Here is a 27,657-nt window from a genome sequence, read left to right as displayed (position 1 = left end):
TTGAGGTAAGACCACATGCCATAATCCCTTTCATTGCTAGGATAAACATTAAGTGGGTATATTAACAAAATTTCTCAGTGATAAACAATAAGTAAATTAGCATATTTATAAAACTTCTCAATGACAAACAAGCAGCATACATCTTTTTTATTATTTATTATTTTAAATTTGGCTAATTTAAGCTTTTTAAAATGTGGGAGATTACTAAAAAGAAAATGCTATATTCTTTCCCCCAAATCCTTACTTGGCCCATGAGACCCCTCATTTCTCTGAATGTAGAATGATGAATTATGCAGGAAGTAGTTCATCATTCTTTCTCCAAAGTTTCTGCAGTCAAAGAAAAACTATGAACATATTAGGCCTAGAACAATTTAATTTTGCATTGACTACATCCCAGAATAGCCACTCATAAATTCTATAGAGCCAATAGGAATTGCTAGGTCTCTTTGCCAGGTTATATATAAAATCTAGTGAAGGGAAATTTCCTTTACATTAAAAAAATATTACTCAGGCTTACAGTCAAGAGACTGTGCTTGCTTCCTCCCAGAAGAATCCATGTCAGGACTGGTAGGAGGGACAGGGAATCTGAACTAGCTGGTCCCACATCCACGTGTAGCAGTTAAAAATTAGGAGGGATATCTTGGCTGTGGAGTTTTCCTCTGGGTTCCAGTGCCAGGGAGAGAAGTCCCCACACTTCTGGCTGTGAAAACTAGCAAAGATTATGGCTGAGTGAGACAGAGTTTGCCTGTAGTCCAGGTGCTCCTCTTAAATGGGCCACACATGGACTCACTCGCTGACAGACTCACTCACTCTAAACTCCAGCACTGGGACAGCAGCTTTAAAAATACCAGAAATGTACAGAAAGTAACTAAATTATCTGGCTTCAGGGTGAGGGCTGACGGGGCAGCTTTCCTCCAGAAAGAAGTGCCGGCAGACACCATGTTTCCTTGTTGAGCCCATCCCTCACCCAACATGCACATACAGGTAGGCACCAAATCTGAGTATCCATCAACTTGGCTGAAACCATTCACCCAGCCCTGGTGATTTCTCTGAGGCCCTACCTCACCCAACTTTTGGGCCCACCCAACCACTTCCAGTGGATTTTCCATATAAACAGCCTATCTTGGCTCATGCTGTGGACTTTCCTAAAATATCTCAAAGGTTCACAAACCCCAAACAAACATCATCTGGCCTTGGCATGCTCTGTACCTCTTTCTGAGCAGCTCCAACCCCAGCACTAGTGGCAACCAACCTTAATTCATAGCTTAGCCTCTCCCAGACACCTCCAAGCCCAGCACAAATGGCAGCATCTGCAGATCACTTTGTAGCTCATACCATGTGGCCCTGGGCAGGACATCGGCAATCATTGAACTTGATCTGCACCAGAGCCTCTTCCATAGAGGCCCTAGAACCAACACACCCAGTGACCAGCTTCAAATTACACCAGAGCACCCCCCAACTGCAACCACCTCCACAAATGACATACCCAAGGGGCAAACTCAGCAGACACCAGAGGACCACTAAAGCAAATCCTGGTCCATAGGGTCAGCCCCTGCACAAAACTCCTCTGTGTAGTCACAGCCAGTCCTCACGGCCAATCAGCCTGAGGGTAAGTCTCTCCCACTGATGTGCCAACAGCACCTAAAGCTCAGTTAAAACAGAGGACACATATAACCCACAAAAGGGACATACTGGGAGCAACCGGTCCAGGTGACCTAAAAGACTATGCCACTGGACTCTATAGGACACCTACTATATAGGCCACTCTACCAAGACTGGGACACATAGCAGCTCTACCTAATACATAGAAACAGACATTGACTGTTTCTATGTATTAGGTAGAGGCAGCCCAAATGGGGAAACAAAGAAACATGTCCCAAATGAAAAACCATAGCAACACTTCTGAAAAAGCACTAAACGAAATGGAGACAAGCAATTTACCAGATGCAGAGTTCAAAACACCAGTTATAAGGATGCTTAATGATGTCAGTGAGAATTCAACAAAGAGAAAATCTAAAAATGGAGATAGAAAACATAAAAAAGAACCAGTCAGAAATAAAAAATATAATAACTGAAATGAAGAATACATGAGAGAGAATTAATAGTAGATTAGAGGAAGTAAAGGATTACATTTAAAATATAGAAGATAAAGCAGCAGAAAACACCAAATTGGAACAGCAACAAGAAAAAGGAATCCCCTCCCCCCAAAAAAAATTTAGGATAATTTAAAGGGTCTCTGAAACAACATTAAGTGTACCGACATTCACATCATATAGGGTACCAGAAGGAGAAGAGAGAGACCAAGGGATTGAAAACCTATTTGAAGAAATAATAATAAAAAACTTCCCTAACCTGGTGAAGGAAATAGACATACAAGCCCAGGAAGCACAGAGAATTCCAAACAAGACGAACCAAAAGAGGCCCACACCAAGACACATCATAATTAAAATGCCAAAGGTCAAAGACAAAGAGAGAATCTTAAAAGCAAGAAAAACGTAGTTAGTTACCTACAAGGGAGCTCCCATAAGATCATCAGCTGATTTCTCAACAGAAACTTTGCAGGCCAAAGGGATTGGCATGAAATACTCAAAATGACAAAAAGCAATCAAGATTATCCTACCTAGCAAAGCTATCATTTAGAATTGAAGAAAAGATAAAGAGCTTCTCAGACAGGAAAAAGCTAAAGTACATCAAAGGGGTTTCTTTAAGAAAAAGAAGAAAAAAAAGTAAAAAATATAAATAATAAAATGGCAATAACAAATCTGTCTCAACTACTCTAAGTGAAAATGGATTAATGCTCCAATGAAAAGACATAGGGTGGCTGAATGGATAAGACAACAAGACTTTTTCATATGCTGCCTGTAAGAGACCCATTTTAGATTAAAAGACATACACAGACTGAAAGTAAAGGGATAGAAAAAGATATTTCATGAAAATGGAAACAAACACAAAAAGGTTGTTTAGCAATACTTACACCAGACAAAATAGACTTTAAAACAAAGGCTATAAGGAGAGAGAAAGAAGAATCCAATAATCCCACTTCTAGGTAAAGAAACTTAAAACACTAATTCAAAAAGACATAATTCAAAAAGAACATATGCATCAATATGTTCTTTGAAGAATTATTTACAATAACCACGGTCTGTAAGCAACTTAAATGTCTATCAATAGAGAAAGGGATAAAGAAGAAATGGTACATGCATACAGTGGAACATTACTCAGTTATAAAAAAGAATGAAATCTTGCCATCTGCAATAACATAGATGGACCTAGAAGGTATTATGCTGTGAAATAAGTCAGACCAAAAAAAAATACCATATGATTTCACTTATACGTGTAATCTAAAGGCAAAAGAACAAACAAAACAGAAACAAATTCATTGATACAGAGAACATTTTGGTGGTTGCCAGATGGGAGGGCAGTTTGGGGGATAGGTGAAAAAGTAGCAGAGGGAAACGGACTAAGAAGTGCAAATTATAGTTTACAAAATAGTCTTAGAGATGTGAAATATAGCATAGGGAATTTAGTCAATAATATTGTAATAACTATGTATGGTGTCAGATGGGTGTTTATTGGGGTGATCACTTTATAAGTCATATAAATGTCTAAGCGCTATGTTATACACCTGAAACTAATATAATATCATATGTCAACTGTAATTAAAAAATAAAAAATTATTAAAGAAAAAATATTACTCAGTTGGATACTTACATGTGTTAAAGACACCAGCAAAAACCCAGCACTGTCCATACCGGACTGGGTTCTGAGAACTCTGGTATTCCAACAGAATGTCAATGCTTCCAGTCCAGGCTGATGGAGGGACACCATAGGCATAGATATTGTCCCAGGATCCAACGAGGACACCTTCATCATCTTTGGAATTAACCTACATGGTGAGAAAGAAGAAAGACCATTTAGAAGAGTCCTCTCCAGACTCTGACATTGGGCAAGCAAAGGCTTCTAGTAGCTTCATACATCCTACATGAGGAAAATAGTTCACTACTGTTTAATTTATTGATGTGTGGTCAGACAAAGTGATGCAATAACTATGTGTGAAAGGGGAAACCAAAGAACCAAACTGCCTCTTACATAGCATATCATTGTAGTAAGGTGATGTTGAATAGCAGATAGAAAGATGTGTAATGTCTTCACCACATGCTTAGGAGAAGACACACATAGGACAGTTGGTTTCATTGAAATAGTACTGGAGAATGATGTGAGGAACAGAGGAAGAAGACTTATAGAAGAAGACAGCTTAAGTAGGGATCAAGTAGGAATCTTGTGGTAGAAGGAAAATTAAAAACTGACAAATGACAAAAGATATATTGGTAGAGTGGAGGCCCAAAGTCTCATGGTCTAAGGTGTTTTGTCTTTGATGATGAGTGGCAGACACTAATAAGTAAATAGATGCTGTCATAGGAACCATTAGAGTTAATAAGAAGCTAGATTTCCATGGGTAACTTATAGAATTTGTTTTAAAAAGTTTTATTAAAGAAGTATTTTATTTATGATTAAAGTGATTAAAGATTTATGATTTTGTTAAAAGGTATTTCCATTTACATAAAGGACCTGGGGTCTTATAGTTTAAATATGTAGAAAACTTAAGCAAATAATAACAATCTTGGATATTTGGGAAAACCTTGCTGTACATTTAGACCACAGTCATCTGGTAGCTGACCTCAAATGCAGGAATGAAGACCTTTTGTATTTAGACAATAAAAAAAAGGCTGGGAGTTAATAGTTTTGAGGCATTTTGCCAGTTTTCTTGGAGGAGTACTGCTTATTTCTCTTGGTATAACTTAAATCATATTTAATTATAGTCAGAAGAATGTCTAGGTGGGGAGCAGTGGGAGTTTTTCCAAAAATTGGTGTTACTTCAACAGTATTAACATGAAAATTGTTTAGAGCCTTGCTCCTCAAAATGTGGGCTCTGGACCAGCAGCAGTGGCATCCCCTGGGAACTCGTTGGAAATCCAGAATCTCAGGCCCCTCCCCAGACTTGCTGAATCAGAGTTTGCATTTTAACAAAATCCCATGTGATTTGTGTGCACATTAGTTTGAGAAGCATAGGTTTAGACTATTCTGGGAAGACAGTAAGCAAAGTGAAACATGTGATCAAAGTAGGTGTGTTTGGATTATGAAAATCATAAAAGAGATATTAAAACATGATGAGTTTTTATGTGTTCACTGTCTTGCCCACTAACAGCTCAGCATCAGCACTTGCCTAAACACCTCTCTTAGGTTTGCTGAGTTTAGCTGTATAGGTGTCTATCTTTCCCACTGGGTCATGAGTTAATTGAGGACAGAGATACAAATGTATGTCTTTCTGACTTCTAGCAAGTATTGAAAAGAATTGTTGAATAATCACTTGTATATTCAATAAGCATATAGGCATTCTACAACTGAATAAGAAGACCTCCCTGGGGAAAGATAGATAAGAAACCAATCAAGTGGAAGTAAATGTTTTGGTATTAAGGGTGGAGTTGGGGACAAAAGGAGGGAGTAATCAGTTTTATTAGGCTTCAGGGTGGTGGTGGTAGTAGTGGGCTGTATAGAGGAAATGAGATGACATCTAGGTTTTTAAGGAGCTGGGGGCCAGAAAAGGCCATTTACATAGTAAAAACAGTTTGAAAAATGCTTGGTGTCATGAAACAAGATGGCAGTTTCAGGGACCTGCAAGGACCTCTGCCTGGATATCATGCAAGTAGGCAATATTGAATAAAAGAGAATATACTAGAAGTAAACACTTAAGATGTGCAAGCACCTTCTACATTGAATGACAGACCCTCCAATGAAATACGACATTTATTCTAACACCGAGTGGCATTTCCCAAAGAGGATCCTTCTTGAGAGTATTCTCTAGAAGATCATCATTCAGTTTGATTTAGACATATTATTTATCATCATTCAGTTTGATTTAGACATATTATTTTTCCCCTTTGACTCTGACTAGTCAGGTTAAAGTGAAGGTAACTACTCAGTTAATTTGTTTAAGGTAGAAAAATAGTAATTCTTTGAAGATTAACTAATTGCAAACTCGTGCTTTTGATGTAAATTTTGACTTTATCCTGTAACTTCATGAATGATGGATATGCAGCAGGGGTTAGCCAACCATTTTGGCTCTATTCATGATAATATTTCTCATTGCAGTTAAATTGATTATTTTAAAATCTGCATCTATTATACTGAAGCCTTGCTAGGCTATGCTAGGCTATGATGTGGTTTGGTCTTTTCAGAGAGGTAGATTGAAGTTTAACTCACATTAACATTTCCTTACCTTTATCATTGAGAAGAAGAATAGGGCCTATGAATATCTGAGGTAAAAGTTTCTAAATTGTTCTGATTAATGATTTTCAAACAGATAGCCTTAATTAGAAGGGCTATTTATAGCTTATTGTTGAACCTGATCAGCTAAAGGGAAGAGTGAAAAAAAAGCTATCTCCTCTACAAACCTTTTAATTGTTAATGCTGAGTTGTTCCTCTATTGCTAGATAAATCACAACTCTCACTTATTAGCATTTGGCCAGATTAGCTACTGTTTTCTAATTAGAATATTGATGTCTGGAAAGCCTATACAATAAAGAGATAAGTCTTTAGTGACAGATATGAAGGGTTAAAGTAGTAACTCCCTCCTTAAACAGCAAGATATGTTTGGGGGGCACATTAAAGGCACGGTGGTCCTTCTTCATACCACAGTGGATAGTTTTAATACCCTATCACAAACTCAGAGTTTAACCAGTGACAGAATGAAATGTCTTGGTCTTGCATCACTGTTGGTTAAGAAGACAATATGAGCCCAGGACTTGGAGGACTTTGAACAGAGAGTGCTATTAAACTTCATTAAGGTTGCACCAAATTGTTCTCCCATAATAGGTACAATGTTGGAAAAATGAAAGACCAGCCCTCCCCTACAAGTCACTGTCAGCAACCTCAGTAGCATAATATAATTCAGTAAACTTCAAAACCTGGTTTGAAGAAAATATGAGGAGGATTATGGAGTGGAGAAGAGAGGCAATATGACTCAGCTCCTAACCCTAACCACCAGTTCTTTAGAAGTCCTACTGTCAACTCAAGACAATCCTGATATTTCTCATTTGTATTTTAAAATCTAGAAAGAAACAAACTGAATTAAAATGCTCATTTTTTCCTTGTTCTGACCAGAATAGGAGACACGACTGTTATGGAGAAATGAGGGAAGAAGGGCTTGTACCTCTAAAGAGGTAGAGATTCCGGGACTACAGTAGGGGAAATTATACAAAGCCTGAAAGTTATTTCCCCATGGGAAAGAGATATACCTCCAACTAGGTGGAGTGGATTCTAAAATGAGAATTTAACAGAATCCTGAAAGAAAGGGCAGAGCCCAAGTATTCAAACAAAGATTGCCATCTCTTCAGCTAAATTCCCTCCCCTGCTCCATTATTTCTCAGGGTACTAAAGAGTAGATAGAATGAAATACATTGGCTTCAAACTGATGTCCAGAGTTTAGAAATCAAACAAGTCTTAGATTGGGAAGAGTCAAGATTCCATCTACATTCTATTCACAAATAAAACACTAGGAAGAGAGTTATGCAAGTATGAGAATGAATAATAATAATAATAATAATAAAGCAGCCCTGTAGAAAGAGGAGGAAAAGGATAGAAAAAGAGAGAGAAATATATATATTAAAAGTAATACATAGAAGAAGACAAAATTAAGGAACATAAAGAATTTTCTCACACACTCTTAGGAGATCACAAACCTAAAGAAACAAATTGAGAACCAAATTATATCATCATGAAACTAAAAATAAATTATAAACTGTAAGAAACAGAATAGATACTTCTAAAAATAAAGTTAATGACATGGAAGAAAAGCTTAAAATAAAGTATATACCAATTAAAGAAGTGAAGAGATGAAGTTATTTAGAGAGAAGCTAATAGTTATAAAAGAATAGGATGATACAACATAAGGATAATTAGTATCATTAAAATAGAGAACCCAACAAATGAGACAGAAGATATATTTAAGACATAATATAAGGAAATTTTACTAAATTGAGAAAAAATTGAATTTACACATTGAAAGAGCAATTTGTGCTCCAAGATAACTTGATGCAGAATGCTCATTGTCTAGAAACTTTAATTAACTAAGCTATTTGAATTTAAGAATAAAGAAATAATACAAACAGAAAATATAAATTCAAAACAAGAGAGGAAATTAGATTGCCTTCAGATTTCTTCATAGCACCATTCAACGGCAAACAGTCAATCAATATTTACACAGTCCTGAGAGAAGGAAAGGTTGACACAAGGATATTATGCAGAGCTATGGTATTTTGCAAGTATAAAGGCGACCAGCACACATTTCAAATATAAAAGATCTCAGGGAATACCGTATCCATCAAAACCAAATAACTTAAAAAGTGACATCAAGACAATTATGAGTTGAATCAAACAAAGAACCCAGGAACAGAGATGCTGTGATACAAGTGGTGAGAAAAATCCAAGTAAGTATAAAAATCTTTGGAGATTATAGTAGTAACAGAATGAATATGAATTTTAAAACTTGCTAATGTAAAAACAATAATAATCCTAAGAAAAATTACATGAGGGAGGAAAGAAAGAAAAAAGGGCTAATGTTTCAATGTGTTGCTCTTTCTTAGTTAATTGACACATCTAAAATTAAAACGTAATTTAAAAATATAATTACTTTATTCTTTTAATGATTTCATTAATTTTTAAAAACCTTAACAGGATCTGTTAGGAAATAATATTTCCGATAGTGAAGAAATATTTACTTGAAGCTTAATAATTTCTTCTGTTGTAATTCAGTTTTTTTCATCTGTGAAAGTAAAATTCAGCAAAACTAAGTAAAACTTAAAATTAAATAGAATTAAAGTACAATTAAGTGTAATATTTTAAATTAAATAGTGTGACACTATTTAACATAAATACAAACAAACAGACCAATGGAAAACAATAGATAACACAGAAATAGACCTCAGAAATATAGTTAACTAATTTTGACAAAGTTACAAAGGCCATTCTATGAACAAAGGATAATCTTTACAACAAATGGTGCTGAAACAATTGGATATTCATATTCAAAAATGAATTTTGACTCATACCTTGTACCATAGACAAAAATTTTCTCACAGTGGAAGGATTTCCAGCCAAGAGAGTGGAATAGGTGGACACTGTGCTTTCTTCTTTTCACAACCACATCAGAATTACAACTAAACTACAGAATAACCATCACTGAGAATCTCCTAAGTCTAGCTGAACAGAAGTTCTACAACAAAGGACATACAGAAGAAGCCATGTCAAGGCTGGTAGAGGGGTGCAAGTGCAGAAAGGGATGGTCCCATGCCTGCGTATAGCAGTTAAAAATTGGGAGGGATATCTTGGCTGTAGAGGTTCCCCCAGAGGAGTGAGTGGTCCCAGCCCCACATCAGCTCCCTAGTCTATGGTTATAGACCCTAGAAGGCCCCACAACTTTCTGGCTGTGATAAACAGTGGAGATTGTGGCTGAGTGGGAGAGAGGGTTGCAGGAGTCACAGACATCCATCTTAAAGGGCCCATGCATGGACTTATTCACTGACAAACTCACTCTGAGCTCCAGCACTGAGGGAGAAGCTCAAAAGGCATGGGGGACATAAAGGGAGAAACTGAATTGTTTGATTTCTGAGTGAGGGCTGGAGGGGCAGCATTCTCCCAGAGAGAAGTGCTAGCAGGATCCATTATTTCTTTATTGAGCAGTCCCCCACCCATGTGCAAATGCAGGAAGCCACCATATTTAAGTCTTCATTAACCTGGCTAACATTGGTCACCCCACCCTAAACTACAGAATAACCATCACTGAGAATCTCCTAAGTCTAGCTGAACAGAAACAGGTGATTCCCTAAGACTCCACCCCACCCAACTTTCAGGCTCACCCAACACAATTCTAATGGCTTTTTCATGCAAATTGTCTGCCTTGGCTCATGCTGTGGACTTTCCTAAAATCTCTCAAAGGTTCACAAACCCTAACGAGCAATATCTGGCCTCAGTATGCCCAGTTCCTTTTGAGCAGACCCAAGTCTGGCACTAGCAGCAGCTAGCCTCGCTTTGTGGCTAAGCCTCTCAAGACATCTATAAGCCCAGTGTAGGTGGATTGCTTGGTGACTCTTGCTAGGTGGCCCTGGGCAGGGTACAGGCTGTGGCTGAACTTGGCCTGCAGCAAGGCCCATCCCAGGAGGCCCCAGAGCCAGCAAGCCCAGTGGCTGGCTTTGAACTGAGCTGGAGTTCTAACCAAGGCTGCATTCAAGGGTGACACATCCAAAGGGCAGGCTAGACAGACACCAGAGCCCTGCTAAGGCAAGTCCTGCTTCATACAGTAAGCCCCAGACCAGCCAGTCCTCACAACTAATCAGTCGAATGGTCAATTCCTTCAACTGATGGGCAAATAACAACCAAGGCTTAATTACAACAGGAGAGCACACACAACACACACGAGACACACTTGTAGTATCTGGCTCAAGTGTCCAGGGAGACTGTGCCACGGGGCTCCACAGGACACATACTATATAAGGCCATTTTACTAAGACCAGGAGAAATAGAATTTCTACCTACTACTTAGAAACAAACAATCTACTGAGTTCAAAACACTGGTTATAAGGATGTTCAATGAACTTAGGGAATGAGTAGAGAAACTCAGTGGGAATTTTAACAAAGAGATAGAATACATAAAAGTGAAGATAAAAAAAAAAAAAACATTGAAAAAGAACCAGTCAGAAATGAAGAATACAATTACTGAAATAAAGAATACAGTAGAGAGAATTAGAGTAGATTAGATGAAGCAGAGGCTCATATCAGTAATATAGAAGACAAAGTAGCAAAAAAAACACCCAGTCAGTGGTAAGTTACCTACAAGAGAGCTCCCCTAAGACTTTCAGCTGATTTCTCAACAGAAACTTTGCAGGCCAAAGGGATTGGCACGAAAAAGTCAAAGTCATGAAAAGCAGGGATCTACAACCAAGATTACTCTACCCAGCAAAAGTATCATTTAGAATCAAAGGGCAGATAAAGAGCTTCTCAGACAAGAAAAAAATAAAGGAGTTCATCACCATGAAGCCAGTATTACAAGAAATGTTAAGGAAAGAAGGAGGAGAAGAAGAAATTTCGAAAATATAAATAATAAAATGGCAATAACTACACATCAACTTTAAATGTGAATGGATTAAATGCTCCAATGAAAAGACACAGGGTGGATGAATAGATAAGAAAACAAGAACCTTATATATGTTGCCTACAAGAGACTCATTTCAGATCAAAAGACACAGACACACTCAAAGTAAAGGATTGAAAACGATATTTCATGAAAATGAAAAAAAAAAATGATGGGGTAGCAATACTAATACCAGATGAAATAGACTTTAAAACAAAGGCTATAACAAGAGACAAAGAACTCATTTTGGTGGAAGTCCTTTTAAATAAGATGGCTGTAAAAAGATTGGCCTGCACTTGGTTCTGAAGTGGAGCTGCCTGCCAACAGAGTGGTTACTCTGACCTTAGGGCCTGGAGCTGGAGTTACACTGAGTAGACCTCAACTTAGGGTCAGAATAAGCCCTGAGTTCCTGTACAATTCAAAGAATAGGGAGGGCTTTAAAGCATGACTAACACTGAACTTCTCTCCAGTTTTGGTCATGGGAGATTGAGCAGATTTTAATTCTATACTGAAAAAAAAAGGAACATTCTTCATTCTCCAATTTCCTATAGCACATACCTTTACACTTTGCACAATCATCATTTTTTCTGCTTCTTTTTAAAGGTGAAGGTATTTTTCTTATCCCAAGTGCACATATTATATGGCTATAATGAAATGACTTTTCTCTGTTATAAACCTATTCTGTTAAATTTCATTCTTAAAATTTATATTCTCATAAAGGCTAGGACTTCTGTAACTCTCATAGTATACAATCTTATACCTAATCGTGTCTGTAATAGTTTCTCAAAGACCAATGGATATAAATTTCAGGTAACGTGAACTAGCTTCAAATGTGAAGAGTTAAGTTTGGAAAAGAGAAGAATTATTCCTTGAATAAGATCCTTTCCAGGTTTTGTGAACCACGAGCCCCCAGCTATAGTCTAGTGGTGATCAATCTAAATTGTAGTGGAAGTCATATAGTAGATGTCAAATTGTGCCCATGACACTCCAGGGTTCTGCAAAAGAACCTCAGCAGTCATTGTTTTAGGGGGTGGGGAAGGAGATGACTGAATGAGGGAGATGTTGAGGGATTCAGACACCTCCTCTCTTCAATAACAACAATTCTACCTTGCTCTTTTATATATTTGAGTTTGATTGATATTTGTTTGAGAAAGTTGTTCTAAAATGTAAAATTTGAAAACCCATTAGCCTGGGAATTATAGAGATCTGTTTCTTGTGTCTGCTGTGCCATTTTTCAAGTTACGTGGTGAGGATAGGAGGAGAGATGAGCTGAAGATTAAGTACTCCTAGACAGGTTATTCCATGGGCAAGCCTCCTAGGAAATACACTCAAGAGAAAGAATTAGGGTAGTACGAATTCTACATCCCCCCTTGCCTGGGTCTTCATCTTTGATTCTTTTTGGACTTTCATAACACTAATAATAGCTAGGGTCCTGATCCAAAGAAAAAGAAAGCCATCTATAATCTCCTTGGTTTTTCATAGTGATGGGCTTAACAAAAGGCTGCTTTCTACCCAGTGCTATTGGAAGCGTTATCCTCTCTTCCTGGAATATCCTTCCAGACCCAAACTCTTTCTTTATCTGGTGCATGCTTAATGATTTTTTAAAACTCAGATGGTTTCATTCTGAAAATCTTTGCCTATCACCTTAATTTGGATGTCTTCGCTCACATAGTATTCCTTGCTTAGCACTATTCTATTCATTGCATCACCTTGTGTCATTGATTGATTGCGTTTGTTCCCATTACCAGATGTGCGTTCCTGGAAGGAAGGAAGGCACCATACTACTTTGACTTTGTATTCTCAGTCCTAGCACAGAGTGGGCACTAAATAAGTTCCGTTGAATGAATGGACATAGTATCAGTGGAAGGTGGTATAGGCCACCTTTTGATATTTCTTTACTAGATCAGGACAAATGGGTTAATCAGAACACCAACAGACATTTTGTTGAAATTGACAAGTTGTTTCTAAAATTTATATAGAAATGCAAAGGATCTAGAATAACCAAAACAATATTGAAAAAGAACAAAATTGGTAGATGATATGATTTGAAGATAACTAAAACACTACAGTAACTAAGACATGGTTTTTAAGGATAGATAAATAGAGAAATGGGACAGAATAGAGAGCCCACAAAAATAGATCCACACTTTTATAGTCATTTAATTTTTAACAAAGTCACCAAAGAAATTTAATGAGGAAAAATGACAGTCCTTTCAGCAAATGAAAGTCTTTTCAACAAATTAGTTTACAACAAGTTTTTCAATACAGGGTGCTAGAACAAATCGATAAACTGGGATGAAAAAAGCATTGACCCTTACTTTACACTGCACAGAATAATAACTCAAGATGGATCATAGACCTAAATGTAAAAGCCAAAATTATAAAGCTTCATAATATATACAGGAGAATATCTTTATGGTTTTGTGGAAATAATGCATTTCCTAGACAGGATTCTTAAATTTTTTAAAATATTGAATTTTATAAAATTTAAAAACGTTTGTTCCTTAAAGTATATTATTAAGAAAAAGTAATGACAAGCCATATTCTGGGAGGAAATATCTTCTACACATATCTGACAAAGGAGTTATATGAAGACAATAGAGAGAGCAACTACAACTTAATAATAAAAACACAAACAATGCAATAAGAAAATGGGCAAAGACTTGAAATGATACCACATCAAAAAAGATATATAATTGGTCAATAAATACATGAGAAGAAGCTCAGTATCATTAGTTATCAAAGAAATGAAAATTAAAATCCCAGTGAGATACCACTATACACACATTAGAATGGTTAAAATTAAGAAGGCTGAAAAAAAAAACCAAAAATAGGTGAAGCTATGTAAAAACTAAAACTCTTATATATTACTGCCAGAAATAGAAAATGGTCCAAATCTCTTTGGAACACTGGCAGATTCCTATAAAGTTAAAAATATACATATCTTATGATTTAGACATGCCACATTTAGCTACTTATCCAAGAGATATGAAAATGTATGTACACAAAAAGACTTATACAAGAATGTACACAGTAGCATTATTCACAATAGCCCCAAGTTGGAAAAATCTCAAATGTCCATCAGCAGGTGAATGGATAGACAAATTGTAGTACAGAATATAATGAAATACTACTCAACAATTAACAGGAACAAATTAAAGACATGTGCAACAACTGTTTAGTAAAACAAGTCAGCCCCAAGTAGTATATACTGTATGCATTCAGTTACGTGAAGTGTCAGAACAAGCAAATCTAATCTATTGAAAGACTTCAGAATAGTGGTTGCCTATGGGAATGTGTATTGACTAGGAAGGGAGCACAAAGACATTTCTGAGCTGATGATAATGTTTATATTTTGGTTGGGGTGACTATTGCCCTAGTCAAAACTAACTGAGTTTTGTATTTATTACCGCTGCATTTCCCTGTATGTAAATTTTATTTTAATTATTAAAAAATACATGAATTAACCCTTACCTATATTATGAAGCATATAACCACTGTTATGTAAATGTTTTTTGGTATATATATACATGACACATGCTCTGGCAGGGTTTGGTAATTAGATTCATTTTTCATGAAAACCATTACAACTGGAGATTATTAACTTTACCTCCCTTAGTAACTGAGGATTCTCACTCGGTCAACTGAGAGAGAAATAACCACATGTGAATTGAGAGAGAGATACCAAGATTTTAAGCTTTTCAAATTGCCTTTTTGCATTGCTATACCACTGCTGCATGGTGTAGGGCTGCTGTAGAACAGCCCTCCAAAAAATTTTGAATGAAAGGAATGGATGGATAGGAAGGGGAAAAAAGTAGAGGAAGAAGAGGAAAGAAGAGGATGTCAAGGGAGGAGACAGGAAGAAAAGAGGGTGAGAAGTGAGACCCAAAGTGCGTAAGGTTGTGAAGGCACATCCTAAAGGGCTATGTTGGCTTTGCTGTCCTTCTGTCTATCCTGGGGACATCTGCCCAGGAGACCAGAGGGAGCGCTGAAAAGATCCCATATTTTAGAAATAGCCTGTGTGATTACAAAATAGATGCAGCATTGAAATCTCATTCCAGGAAGCAATTCAGGGAAAACAGACATTTAGATTGACTATGATTATCACATTCGAGAGATGGCTTGTAATAAATGTCTGTTTTTCTCCAAAAATATGGGGAGAACAGACATAAGAAATGTAAACTTAATAATTGAGAAACCAAGATGTTTGCCCACAAATGGAAACTTTATTACACTGCTGGCTTTTACCATAAGAGGGAAAAATGATGTCTGAGCAGTTCATTGTCCCATTCTCCCTACCCCCCACCTAAAAGAGAGGGATTGAGTCAGACAGAGCTTGTAAAAAATATTGTATTTGTATCCAAAGAGCTCATGTGATGTGAAGAGAGAACAGACAGAGGACAAATCCAGGAAAACATAATATAGCATATGAACCAGTGGGATCAGGCAAACTGGGCTCAATTTCCAGTTCTACGAGGGGCCTAGTATAAGTCATTTAACTTCCTTATAGCTCAGGCTTTTCACTTGCACATTGGTTATTTATGAAATGAATATAATTTTTCAAAATTGGCTACGGAAATAATTTCCGTTAGGTAAATTCTATTTTTTCCGCAAACTTCCAATATATTTCCTAATTGTTAAAAATTCTTCAAAAAACAGAAATGAAAAGCTCTACTGAGTAACGTGACCCTATGGTATTACATTTAATTTGAAATATACTAGAGATTGTCCTGACTCTGTACCTTCCACTTGTCATTAGATTCCCTCAGTCTTTCCTTAACTGAAGATATGTCTCCCATGCTTAGGGATATCTTAAAACTCCAACTTTAAGGGTTCAAAAAATCTTTTTAGAATTGACAATTTAACTCTGTTGGACTACAATAATATTTTTCATTAATTCTAACCAGTAGATTACCTAAAACTGCCATCGCTGAGAACCCCTAACTGATTGAGATGTGTTACTATTGTAAAGGTTAGAGGCTTCCAGTGTTTTCTGCTATCCAAAAGTGATATTTCTGGGCATGAATCACGCAGAGAGAAAATAACAATTTAAAATAAAACACCCTATTGGGTTGGAGACCCAGAAACTCTGGATGGAGACTCAAATCCATCTTGGAGCCTATAGCTGGCAATGGTCACTAGCCTGGAGGTTTCAGCTACTAGGCAGGTGTGTGGGTCATTCACGTTCTTCCACAATACCAAATGGAAGCTGTATGTTTACCTTTGCAAAAGTAGCACCAAATCATGTTCAGTGTGCTGCCACTGATTATCTGGTGGTGGTGATCACCACTGCCAACGCCATTAGAAGTTCTGATCTGCAATTATATAAACTTTTGACACAAGAATGGGGAAACAAATTATTATTACATAACCATGCTTTTTTGATAGTTTAAATTTTTCCAGATGGGGAAATGTGAAAAAGCTCCTCAGTGGTGAAATGGTTGAAAACAATGGACACTGAGAATCTGGGTCCTCAGATTTCTCTAGGACTGTTCACTCCAATAAAGGTGTTTTAGCTGCTTATAAACCAAGGGAGAAACTGGATAGTGATTTAAAATTTTTGTTTTGTTTTTTAAAAATAAAATTGTTAGGGGCCTGTGCTGTGATTGGTCTGTATGAGGAAGAAGTAGATTTCATGTATTTATTTCTGATTCTAATGTTCATCTGGGATGACTGAGGGTTAGAATTACTAACCCAAGTGAATTTTTAAATGTAATCTAAATAGTCATAATAGTGTGTTGCAAAGAGAAGCTTGCTGAATGCAAAGCTTTCCATAAGATGCCTGAGTAAATAAGTGGAGAAAAATAAAAAGATGAGTTTGTAGTAAGTCTCCGTGGAGCTGTTTGGCAAAATATCAGAGGAGTGATGGCATTACTGTCTTTTTCATGCATGGAAAGCTAAAAACCACTTTTTAAATACCGGGACAATGAGAAGGGGGAGGAAGATGGAAAGTGAAAAAAAACTTTATTTTTAGTTTATCTATGAGATCACGTAGGCTTAGGGATCAGAACCTCCAAGTCCATTTTATCTCAAAGGTCTATAGTCATTCATCTTGTGCCGGGCCTTAGGAAACTTTAGGAACTACCTCCAGTTGTGGCCAGTTTGATTTATTAGCTGAAGTTTGATATTTTTTTTATAACACTAAAGAGTACACCAAACATCAATAGGTTAAAAAAAAGTTCAATCTTGAGTTAGTTCCCAAAAGGCACAGTCAGAACAGGGTATTAATGGGGATTAATGATGGCATTGTAGTTCGATATTAGCAAAAGACCAAGGTTAAAAATACCTCAAGGGAAGCAGGAAAGTTCAGGCTGGCAACAGTATAAAGACTGGAGTTTTAAAATATGTAACTATATCGACATTTTTTTTCTCTCCCTCCTTCCAAAATTTCTCAATAATGTCACCTTTAAAAGATTATTATAATTGAATCAAATAAGCCCCCAGAGGAACAAATTATCCTGGTCTATACTTCCTTGCAGTGCTTTTGGTGACTAGTTATTTGCGTGTAATTTCCACCATAGAAAAAGGGTTTTCATGAATAATAGCATGGTTTATTATTGCTGTGGGCCCTTGTCAGCCATTCTTCTACCCCCTTGGTCAATATCCCAACACCTGCTAAGGCCAAGTATTTAGTCCTGGGAAAACTCTGAGCAAAACTTGAGAGATTTGCTTTTCCATATGTTTATTTCATCAGAGAATTTGCCATACTGTATTGAAATTTTCTTCTTACCAGTCCGTCTTCTCTATTAGAGTCAAAGCTCTGTGAAGGCAGAAACTATGTTTTGTTTTTAATTGTACCCCAAGATCTAGACTGGTAGATTCTCAATAAATACTTGTTGAATGAATAAGTTAATATTGAGTGTTTTACTACCATCAGCATCATTACGGCAATCACTATCACCATAACCACTACCATCATCACTATTATCATCACCATACCCATCATCACCTCCATTACTACCACTACCACCAATACCATCATCAAACCATATTTGGTACCTAATCCTCTTTGGGAACTCTTTCTCCAGGGGCCCAAAGCCTCTGGATCTTTAGAATTTTCCAATTTATACCTTTCTTCACATATTCCCTTATTTCAAAATTCACCTGTCTCTGGACCCATTCCCTTAGGTCCTTTTTTTCTAGGAGACAGCTACTTAATTTGGTATAGTAATTCTGTTACAGGAACTAATATGTTGGTAATGGTCCTCTAAAGTAATATGATCTGAGAGTAAGGAAAATATCTAGTTCTAGCTCAGCCACTTATTTGCTGTGTGACTGTGAGTGACATCATTTCTAAGAGCCTCTGCTTCGCCTAGAAGACCCCTGGAGAGTTTTCCAGATCTCATGCACTGGTTCTTTATGCATTTCAACGCAGATCTTCTATTGATAGAGTCTCAAGCCAAAGGAGCAAACCTGCACTGAGGTGAGATGTTAGTAGTTTCACAGTGACTAAGCAAGCAGTATCTGCTTAATAAGCAGATAAGCTTAGAAAAAGCAACGGTGGCCATCACAGCAGCTGCATGCCTCCTTGGACAACTTCTCTGCCAGCAGTTTGCTGCCAGATCCAATCAGTCATGGGGTAGAAACAGACACAGACAGGTAACCACCCAGCAGTAATGCCAGGCTATTGTCACTGTCTTCCCCTTTCCCCAAGACCGTGCTGTGCTGGTCACAACATGGCATTACACGATTGTTTTGATACTCTGACTGCGGCTCAGAGTCCATGTCCGATTTCTTCATGGTAATCCAGGGCCAATGATAAATTTCTTCATTAATACCCTGAGAGCAAGATAAGTTTTCAGATGGCACAAAGCTTCTTTCCAAAAATTTCCTGGCAATCACCTTGGGGGTACTGTCACATCAGATAAGTGGTGGAAAGAAAACAGCAATTAAGCAATGTAATTTAAAGGAGAAAGTGTGGCTTTGGACAAGTTCCTTCTGTTTTATAATTTTCTCTTCTTAAAATTTTTCTCTCTTACATCAATCTGCAGAGTAGCTTTGATAAAATTTACCACTTAGTATTTAGAAGAGTCTAAATCAAAGGTAGCTTATATAAGGTGATAATATCTCAGACCCAATCCTAAAACAATGAAATTACAGGACTTTTAGACTTTCTTCCCTCCGAGAGAATCCAATAGCTCAAGGCTATCCAGATTGTCATAAGCTTTTCCCATTTTCACATCAAAGTGAAGTAATAGCAATGTAAAAGAAGACCTAAATAAAATACTGAATATATAGAGCATTGTTCTGAAGAATAAAAAAATATTCTTGCTGCCACCTGGAATAAGAAATGCAGTTTGAGTACAGAGACAAAGTTTCATTTTAAAGATGAAGTGAGGCCTGGAAAGGCTGAATGATTTGCCTTGAGTCACATAGAAAGTAAGTGGTGGAGTCAGAACTGAGAGGTCTGATCTGACTCCAGCCAGGGCCCTTTCTATACAACACTGCCTCCACTTTCTTGTCAGTTGCAGAATGAAAACCAGCAGGTTTTGAATGAGGTAAGAAGACAGATCCTCTATGCAGGCAAGAAGAGAGGGTTATATTCATTGCATAGGCAGGGAAACTGAGCCATAGAGGGGTTTACCGCTGTGGTCCCCATTGGGGGTGATTTTGACTCCCCAGTGGACATTTGGCAGTGCCTGAAGACATTCTTGATTGTCACAACTGGTGAGGAGAAGATGCTACCGGCATCTCTTAGGTAGAAGCCAGGGATGCTGCTAAAGATTCTCTTATGCAACAGGACAGCCCCACTCCCCTGCCCGCCAACAAAGAACCCAGGTCATAGAAACTGGATAGTAATGATTTTTATCTGGGGATTGTGTACTTAACATCCACGTTTATTATTATTGTTGTTGTTGTTGTTGTTGTTGTTGTTATTATTATTATTATTAGAAAGTTTGCACAGCCTGAGTTACTATCTGTGCTCATTTAGTATCGTGTACCCACTTAATCCTTGTAAATTCCTTGCCAATCTTCAGTGGTAGACTTTGCCATGACCACAGTAAGCCAGTTTGCCTTTGGGGCCTCAGGTTACTTCTCCTGCCTCTTGTCCCCACTTTACCTTCTCCAGGTGCTCAGCCAGGGCTGAGCTGTTCATTCCCACTCTTTCCTGGTGACAGTTGCTCCCAGGAAATTTCTGCCTCTCATCACTTTTACCTTGGCATGAATTGAACTTAGTGTCTTATCCTCCCCAGAAAGTTTATGTGTCACGATGTATCTCTGTTTCAGTTCTTGTATTCTGTGAAGGGATTTTCCAGCCTTAATAACCAGACTGGGGAGACGTTTGAAAAGAATTCCCCAAACAACCTGCAATGGCCTCTGTTCTTCCAGTGGACTGAGACAGCCCCCTGAGAACCCGTATGCTGGCCCAACCTGTCTCAGAGTCAGGGTTCTGGCTACACTCGCAACTTTGGAAAACTTTCTTTCTGGGCTCTCTAAATACATCTCATATTCTGAGGCAAATTTTTAATTGAGAATTTGATGGTTTTTGTTTTGTTTTGTTTTTATCTTTGCTTAACTTCACTCAGCAATTTCATGATAGGTTTCTAGAATTTGTGAACAAGAGAGGAAGTGCCTGAATGACCAGAAAACAGTTAAATTTTTTTGAAGGTGCCATCTTTTTTTATTGATTTTTGGAGGCTTAATATCTTAGTTTCTTAAATCATTAAAACAATAGATTTTGGAAGCATTTGCAGAGCTCTTTTAAGGATTAAAGGAGATAATAGTTGTGAAAGGGTTTTGAAAACTGTCAATCATGTATTTGGTGTATGTAAACAAGTGGTGGTGAAAATAGAGATATTGCCCTGAAATGGTCCAGTGTGGGGTTTCTGCCCCTAACACCTAAAGCCTCCCCTTCCAAAAATAAAACCAAACCAAACCAAGCCACCCCCCCAAATAGATTCTGTCTTGTTCTAAATCTTGTAATTGGGTTATAGATTTTCAAAACCGAACTTTATAGGCTTTTTTTAATTAATAAAATTTCAAGGCAATTTTCATTACGATTATGTGCTTAATTCAAGGTTTAATAGCTTCTCCTTGGTCAGATGCCATTACAGAAAGTATTGGGTTAGCTGCTTCATGTTTGCTTCTCTCTTGCTTTGGCTTGTGTTAGGCAGTGATTTCTAGATTAGTGAAAACACCATGTGTGAGCAAGCTTAGGCTGATGAGCATGCCATTTTATAATGCTTAAGAAGGAATTAATTTATATTCAGCCACCGCTAGCTATCACTTCCTTTCTCACTACAAACCTGTCATGGTGATGTTAAAAGAAAAAGGAAAAGGGGAATGTTGTCGGTGAAACAGGAAGAATAGTGATGGACTGCCAGTTTAATATATGTTGTTATAAAGAAATTTCTATAAAGAAATTTCTCAATTCTTTAGAATTGTCTTTTCGTTATGCAATGCAAATTAACAACAGGAAACAAAACCGACTTTTGATTTTAGTTTTTACCTCCTATTTTTAAGCTCTACAATTTCTAAATTCTCATGTAGCTTAGTTATTAATAAAATAACCAGAAATTACATTTCATATCATTCTCAGTTTAATATTGATTAATTGGAAGATTGATTTTATTTAGCTCAAACAAAACTCACAAGACACAATTCTTACAAAGAGAAATTTTTTTAAAGAAAAATTAAGGAAATTAGTAATATAAGGATTTTTCGTTGTTGTTGTTCAGTCTTTGATGGAATGAAATAGCACCAAGCTTAATGTATCTTTAGGAATATTCTGGTCATGAGTCAGTTTTGGTATGCTTCTGTGCACAAAGGGCAGGACCTACGTGCTGTGTATAACAGTACATACAGTCCAGGACTGCACAGGACCTGGGTATCACTTTTAATTCACCTCCCACGCCAAACCTCCCAGCCTTCTCACTTATATGGATTCTATCTCCTCTCCCAGTAAGTTATTCCATTGCAGGATCTTTGTATTCTCAAAGATGTTTTAAGGTTTTCTACAAAGAGCAGCATGGAAGGTAGAAAATGTCTAGATTTGGAGTCAGCTGACCTGGGTTCTCGAGGAAGCTTTGTCCCTGACAATGTCATCGCACAGCTTCCTAACTTGCAAAATGGCACAAGTAATACCCACCCTACTTATCTCATGTGATTGTTGTAAAGAATCAAAACTAATTTCATCAACTGTATGGTGAGGTATTATTGTAATAGAAGCTAAAATTAGAGTCATTTATTTCTTTACTCTTACTGTGGTTGTGAAAATGGAGAAAAGCTATGTCTTGCATATTTTCTTTTTGGTGCTCCCTGAAGTTCGTTGGTTTGCTTGATGGATTGATTATAGTCAATGACATTTTTGTCATGGTCACGCCTCAGTCCCTAGGCAAGAGATTCTTAAGAATAACTGGTTTATGGTATCATGTCATCTGTCATCATTTGTCTGAAGCCCCCTCCAAAACCTACAATACTGATTTAAGAATTTTGTTTTATAGCAGGAAATTTCAGGGTATAACAAACAAGAGTTTACTAAGTTTAAGTCACAATTTCAACAGCTCTTAAAGAACTGGCATCTGTCCTGAGGCAAATGACATGTTCTTGATTTTTGTAATCACTAGTAGTTGCTTACCATTGCAGAGCCAACGCGGCTGACTTTGATGGGATTCCCTCTACCTGAAAGGTCCATTTGTGCTCTGTCCATCATATACAGGCAAGCGTCCAGGATGCCATCCTCAAACTATTTGGGGGGAAAAAATGAGAAACTGCTTAATGTCCATTCTACAAGTAAAATACTTTCTGGCAAAAATAAAATGAAATCACAACTTAATGTTTAGACATGTGTGTTTCTCATATAGTAATTGCCTATAATCTTTAGTACAAAGGAGACATCCTCTTTTATTTCTCAGTAAAATGAATAAGAATTTAAAAGCAAACTAAAAATATAAACAGAAGTACTAGGAAACTGATATACTCAAGGATCATGAACTGACTTGAAGTTCCTGAGAAAATTTTACAAGTTAATTTAGATGATCTCTCCAACACATTGGCTCCAGTGCCCAAAGCAAAGCAATGAATCATTGACCAAAGTCAGGCCAAAATCTTGAGACCTCAAAAGTATCATGAGTCCTTGTATGCTCAGAAAATAAATGGCTCTCAGGTATATCACAGGAAGGTACTTTAGGCCTGCATACCACATACTGGAAAAAGTAGGAGATTCCAAGTAGTAAATGCCTGTCTAAGGTTTTCCCTCTTTGAGAGCAGATGGACTCCAGAGTCAAAGACAGGGCAGGAGATGGCAGATTAGCAGATTATATTATCAAGGCAACAGCCTTGTAGTCAGTTTAATCTCCTTCGAGAGAAGTGCTAGCCATTTGCAACACCAGTATTTTCCAAAAAAGGAATAAAGACAAAATAGTAATAAAAATTGCAAAATGGGAAGATTTCATCTATAGTGTATCTCACTTTACAAAAGATTTTCCTGAATATAGAAATCTTGCAATTATCCACACAAATACTTGTGACAGAAACCACAATCTTAATGGCTAATTATCATGTAATTCTTTATTACATTTAATTAGAATATCAATTCTGTATGTACTCTAAACCTATGTGATGGGTGCAGTAATGGGTAACTGCACTAGTTCCGGAATGTAAAGAACTCATTACCCTAGTTCTTACTAAGCGGCATCTCTCAGCTGTGTCTGTGGGACATGAAAGCAGCAAACTGGCGAGGAAAAAGTAATAGTCATAGAACTAGTCGTTTCTCTGCATCACTGCAAACTACTGGCTTAGCTGTTTCTTTATGCTGAAGGACCCAAATTAAAGAACACCGAATGACAGAGACAGAGAGACAGAGAGTGGCTACGCTCAACTGGCTAAGGAGTACCGCAGTAATGCTTGGGACCCTTTCCTAGTCCTCCTTAATGACTTCATCCTTATTGGCTCTCTATATATTGTCACATTGAGAACATAAATAGAATCACACCTAGAGGTTAGGATTCAGGGACCCAAAGCTAGGGTACTAGACAATAGACAATAGTCAAGGGTTGTAAGTCACTCAGGAAGGGGAGAGCTTATATCCAGGGAGCCAGGCAGGGATCTGAAACAAGGGAGGAGAACATAGGTAATTAGCTTGACAGGATGGAAGGAATGCAGGTGAGCAAGCCTGAGCACTGGGCATGCGATTTTCAGGAATAAGGGTACAAGAGACAACCATGAATCTGTTTCTGTTTGTCCACAAAGCCGGGTGGACAAAATAAGAGCTAGTGATGACATAGGTCCCATTGGTCAGATTGGAACAGGAGAGAGGGATGCAGGCAGTGTCTCTATGGAAGTCAAAACAAGATATTAAGAAGCCAAGAAAGTATCATGCAACCTGGTGAGGCCGGATTTTTGTGAACTCTCCCCACTAGGTACCAGAACAATGGTGTACATTTCCAATTTTCTCAGCTAAAACTCTCCGAAAAAGGACACAATTACCTCCTCTCATGCTGCTAATGCAAAGTTGTTTCTGAATCACAGGACATGCATTCATTTTTGAAAACATAGTAAAATATCATTCATTTGCACCATTGTTAAAATTACCAAACTGAAATGGTTGGAATTATTGAATATCTTAAATGAAACACCATTTGCTACTTTATATCCAGGCAGTAACTTGAGGTTGCAGCTAATAAAACGTCTCTAGGTAAAAGCTCAGCGGGCCCCCTTTGACAGAATGGCAACACTCTCTTTTAATTAGCAGTATCTTATACTAACACTTAAAAAAGTTATTTCTTTGAGTTGGGTGCACACCTTGCAGTATCCTTTGCAGCTCTATAAAAACACCCTTTCCTTATAAGAAAGGGAAAACTCAGTCCATTCCGGGTTGCAAAGCAATGTCTGAGCTAATGAGATTTCATTGCACTAAGATGCCAAAGCATTTCTTACTACAAGGCCATATTATCAGTAGAATCTCTGATCTTTGTAACATTGTAATAACTGAAGATATGTGATTTCAGCTGATAAATTATTCAGTTGCCTTTCTAGTCTCTGCTCCTGGGGTCTCTGTCTTGGAGTCTCAGATCCTGAAAAGCAGGAAACTGTGCTTGTCTAATATTGGCATATGGCATCCTGCAGTGAAACTTATGACAAAAAATATTAATCAACAATGTCCTTGACAATGACGAATTTTAAATGGCTCACCTGACCATAGCTCCAGCTTCTACTTTTGATGTTATTGAAGTCTCCATAAAAAATAACCCCGATGTCATTCAGGACATATTCTTCTCTTTCTTTATCATCATCCAGGTACACAGCATCCTCTGAATTTAAACAAAATGACCATTATCAAACCAGTCTGAATTTATATATTTGAAGTTTGTTTTGATCCTAAACTGCAGTTTAATCAACAAAATAAAAGGAAAAAGTCCTTTATCTCACTAAAGATAGCTCATTTCCTAATATGTAATTTTAGCAATGGTGAACCTAATCGGTAGCCAAGATCAGTCTGTAAATGATGACATTTGTCAGCAAAATGCTGACAAACTCTGTCCCTTTAAGTTACAAGCAGCACAATTAAATTGACATGTCTCATTAAACATTTTAAGATTCTGGTGTATCAGTAGTTTCAGAATCAGAATTCTGTGATGCAGATACAAATCTGTAAAGCAAATCAAAAATAATTTTCAACCTATTAATGTTAATAGAAAACTAGCCAAAATGAAATGATTTTTAAAACAATTCTATGGCATATTAGAAGGTTGCAGTATCATCTGCCATGCCTGGTTTGTGGCCCATCACTGACAGGAAGTGGGAGGCTGGGCGTTGCCATCTTTCAATGAGCATTTTTTGTGGATGCTTTTGGAAGTGTGTGCCCTACCAGTCTCTCTGGTTAGCTCCTTTCATTGCAAAGACTTTTTTCTTCCCTGTGGCTATCTATAATCTTAGGAAGGCCATACTCCTCATCTGCCTACTTAGTAATTAGCCTAAAACTTATTCCCAGGGCAGTTGTGAAAACAGCAAAAATATCTTTAACACAGGCAGGACCATACAGGTATAAATTATAGTGAGGTAAATTTGAATATTTGGAACAGGGTCAGTTTGGGTCCTGAATGTGGGCATGGTTCATTACATTTCTCTGGCCCAAGTCATACCTGCCATTCCTCATTCCCTGATAAGGCTTTTATCGTTCTCTCTGAAACAGTAGTTATCAACCTTGGCTGCATATTAGAATCATCTGAGTAGATTTAAAGACTCCTGATTCCTGGGCTGAACTCTGTATCAATTAAATCAGAATCTCAGAGGGTGGGAGTGAGATTAAGGCATCAGGGCTTAAAAAAGTCTGTCTATCTATCTATCATCTATCTATCTATCTATCTATCTATCTATCTATCTATCTATCTATCTATCTATCTATCTATATATCTATCTATCATCTATCTAATTATCTATCATCTATCTATCTATTTATTTATATTTTAAGTTCTCCAGTGAGTCTGATAAACAACCAAAATTGAGAACAAATGTTCTAGCCCCTTACTACTCAAAGACTGGTTAAAAAGACCAGCATCATCAGCACCACCTGGGAACTTGTCAGAAATGCAGAATCCCAGGCCCCAGCTCAGACCTACTAAATCAGAATGTGCACGCTAACAAGATCCCCAGGGGAAGGATGTACACATTAAGGTTTGCAAAGCACTGCTCAGCCAAACCACTTCAATCTCCATATGGGCTGTATTACAGTTTTGATGGAATTCCTTGAAGATTCTTTGTCTTGTTTACTCTCCAATACTTCCTTGTTTCTTCCTTTTTCTGTTCTCTCCTCTTGCCTCTCATTTCTCCGATTTCATAAAATTGTGAGTACACATACACACTTACATATGTACTAATGTCAATAAACTGCACACATTAACAGTGTACAATTTCAAAATCAAAATAATAAACATATTTATCACCCTAAAAGTTTCATGAGCCCCTTTATACTCCTCCCCAAGCTTCTCTCTGATCCTCCCATTAATCTGTTTTTTTTTTTTTGTCACTGTAAATCAGTTCACATTTTCTAGAAATTTATTTAAACAGAATCATACAGTATGTACTTTTTGGGTGGTCTAGCTTCTTTCGCTCAGTCTAATTACTTTGAGATTCATCCTTGTAGCACGTATCAATAGTTCTTTCCTACTAAAGTCATTTTATCTTTCTAGAAGAATTTGACTCAAATGACAAGTGTCCTGCAGCCTTCCCTCAGCCCTTGCAAGTGTAAGCTTTGATGCCTCAAACTGTTGGCCTTGCCAGGTTTTGGAGGCAGAATGCCATGGTTTTATCAGCAATCTCTATATAGGCCAATGGCCCCTAAAAGAAAATGACAGCTTCATTTCCAAGTGGATAACACAGAAAGAATTGATAATTGAGTTTGAGGTCAATATTTCTGGGTAAAAGCATGAATGAATACCTTTATTTTAAAAGAAAATAATGTGAGGGTATATATAAAAGGGCACTGACCATTTGCATGCACATGGCCTTCCACCAGATGCTATCAAATGTCC

The 27,657-nt window shown here is 37.3% G+C and overlaps 1 protein-coding gene across 1 annotated transcript in view; it reads right to left on the bottom strand.

The window, feature by feature from the left end:
- Nucleotides 1–27,657, bottom strand: part of F13A1 (coagulation factor XIII A chain) — a 169,569-nt gene that overhangs the window by 60,400 nt on the left and 81,512 nt on the right. The window contains exons 5-7 of the mRNA XM_011367075.1: nucleotides 25,319–25,437; nucleotides 22,764–22,871; nucleotides 3,712–3,886 (exon numbers count right to left, since the gene is read on the bottom strand). Of these exons, the coding sequence (XP_011365377.1) occupies nucleotides 3,712–3,886; nucleotides 22,764–22,871; nucleotides 25,319–25,437 (402 nt within the window). The remainder of the gene's footprint in view (nucleotides 1–3,711; nucleotides 3,887–22,763; nucleotides 22,872–25,318; nucleotides 25,438–27,657) is intronic.

The sequence above is a fragment of the Pteropus vampyrus genome, unplaced genomic scaffold (genome assembly GCF_000151845.1).
Source record: "Pteropus vampyrus isolate Shadow unplaced genomic scaffold, Pvam_2.0 Scaffold129, whole genome shotgun sequence".
Taxonomy (NCBI): Eukaryota; Metazoa; Chordata; class Mammalia; order Chiroptera; family Pteropodidae; genus Pteropus; species Pteropus vampyrus.
Note: the sequence above shows the minus strand (reverse complement) of the source record. Positions and strands in the feature narration are given on the sequence as shown.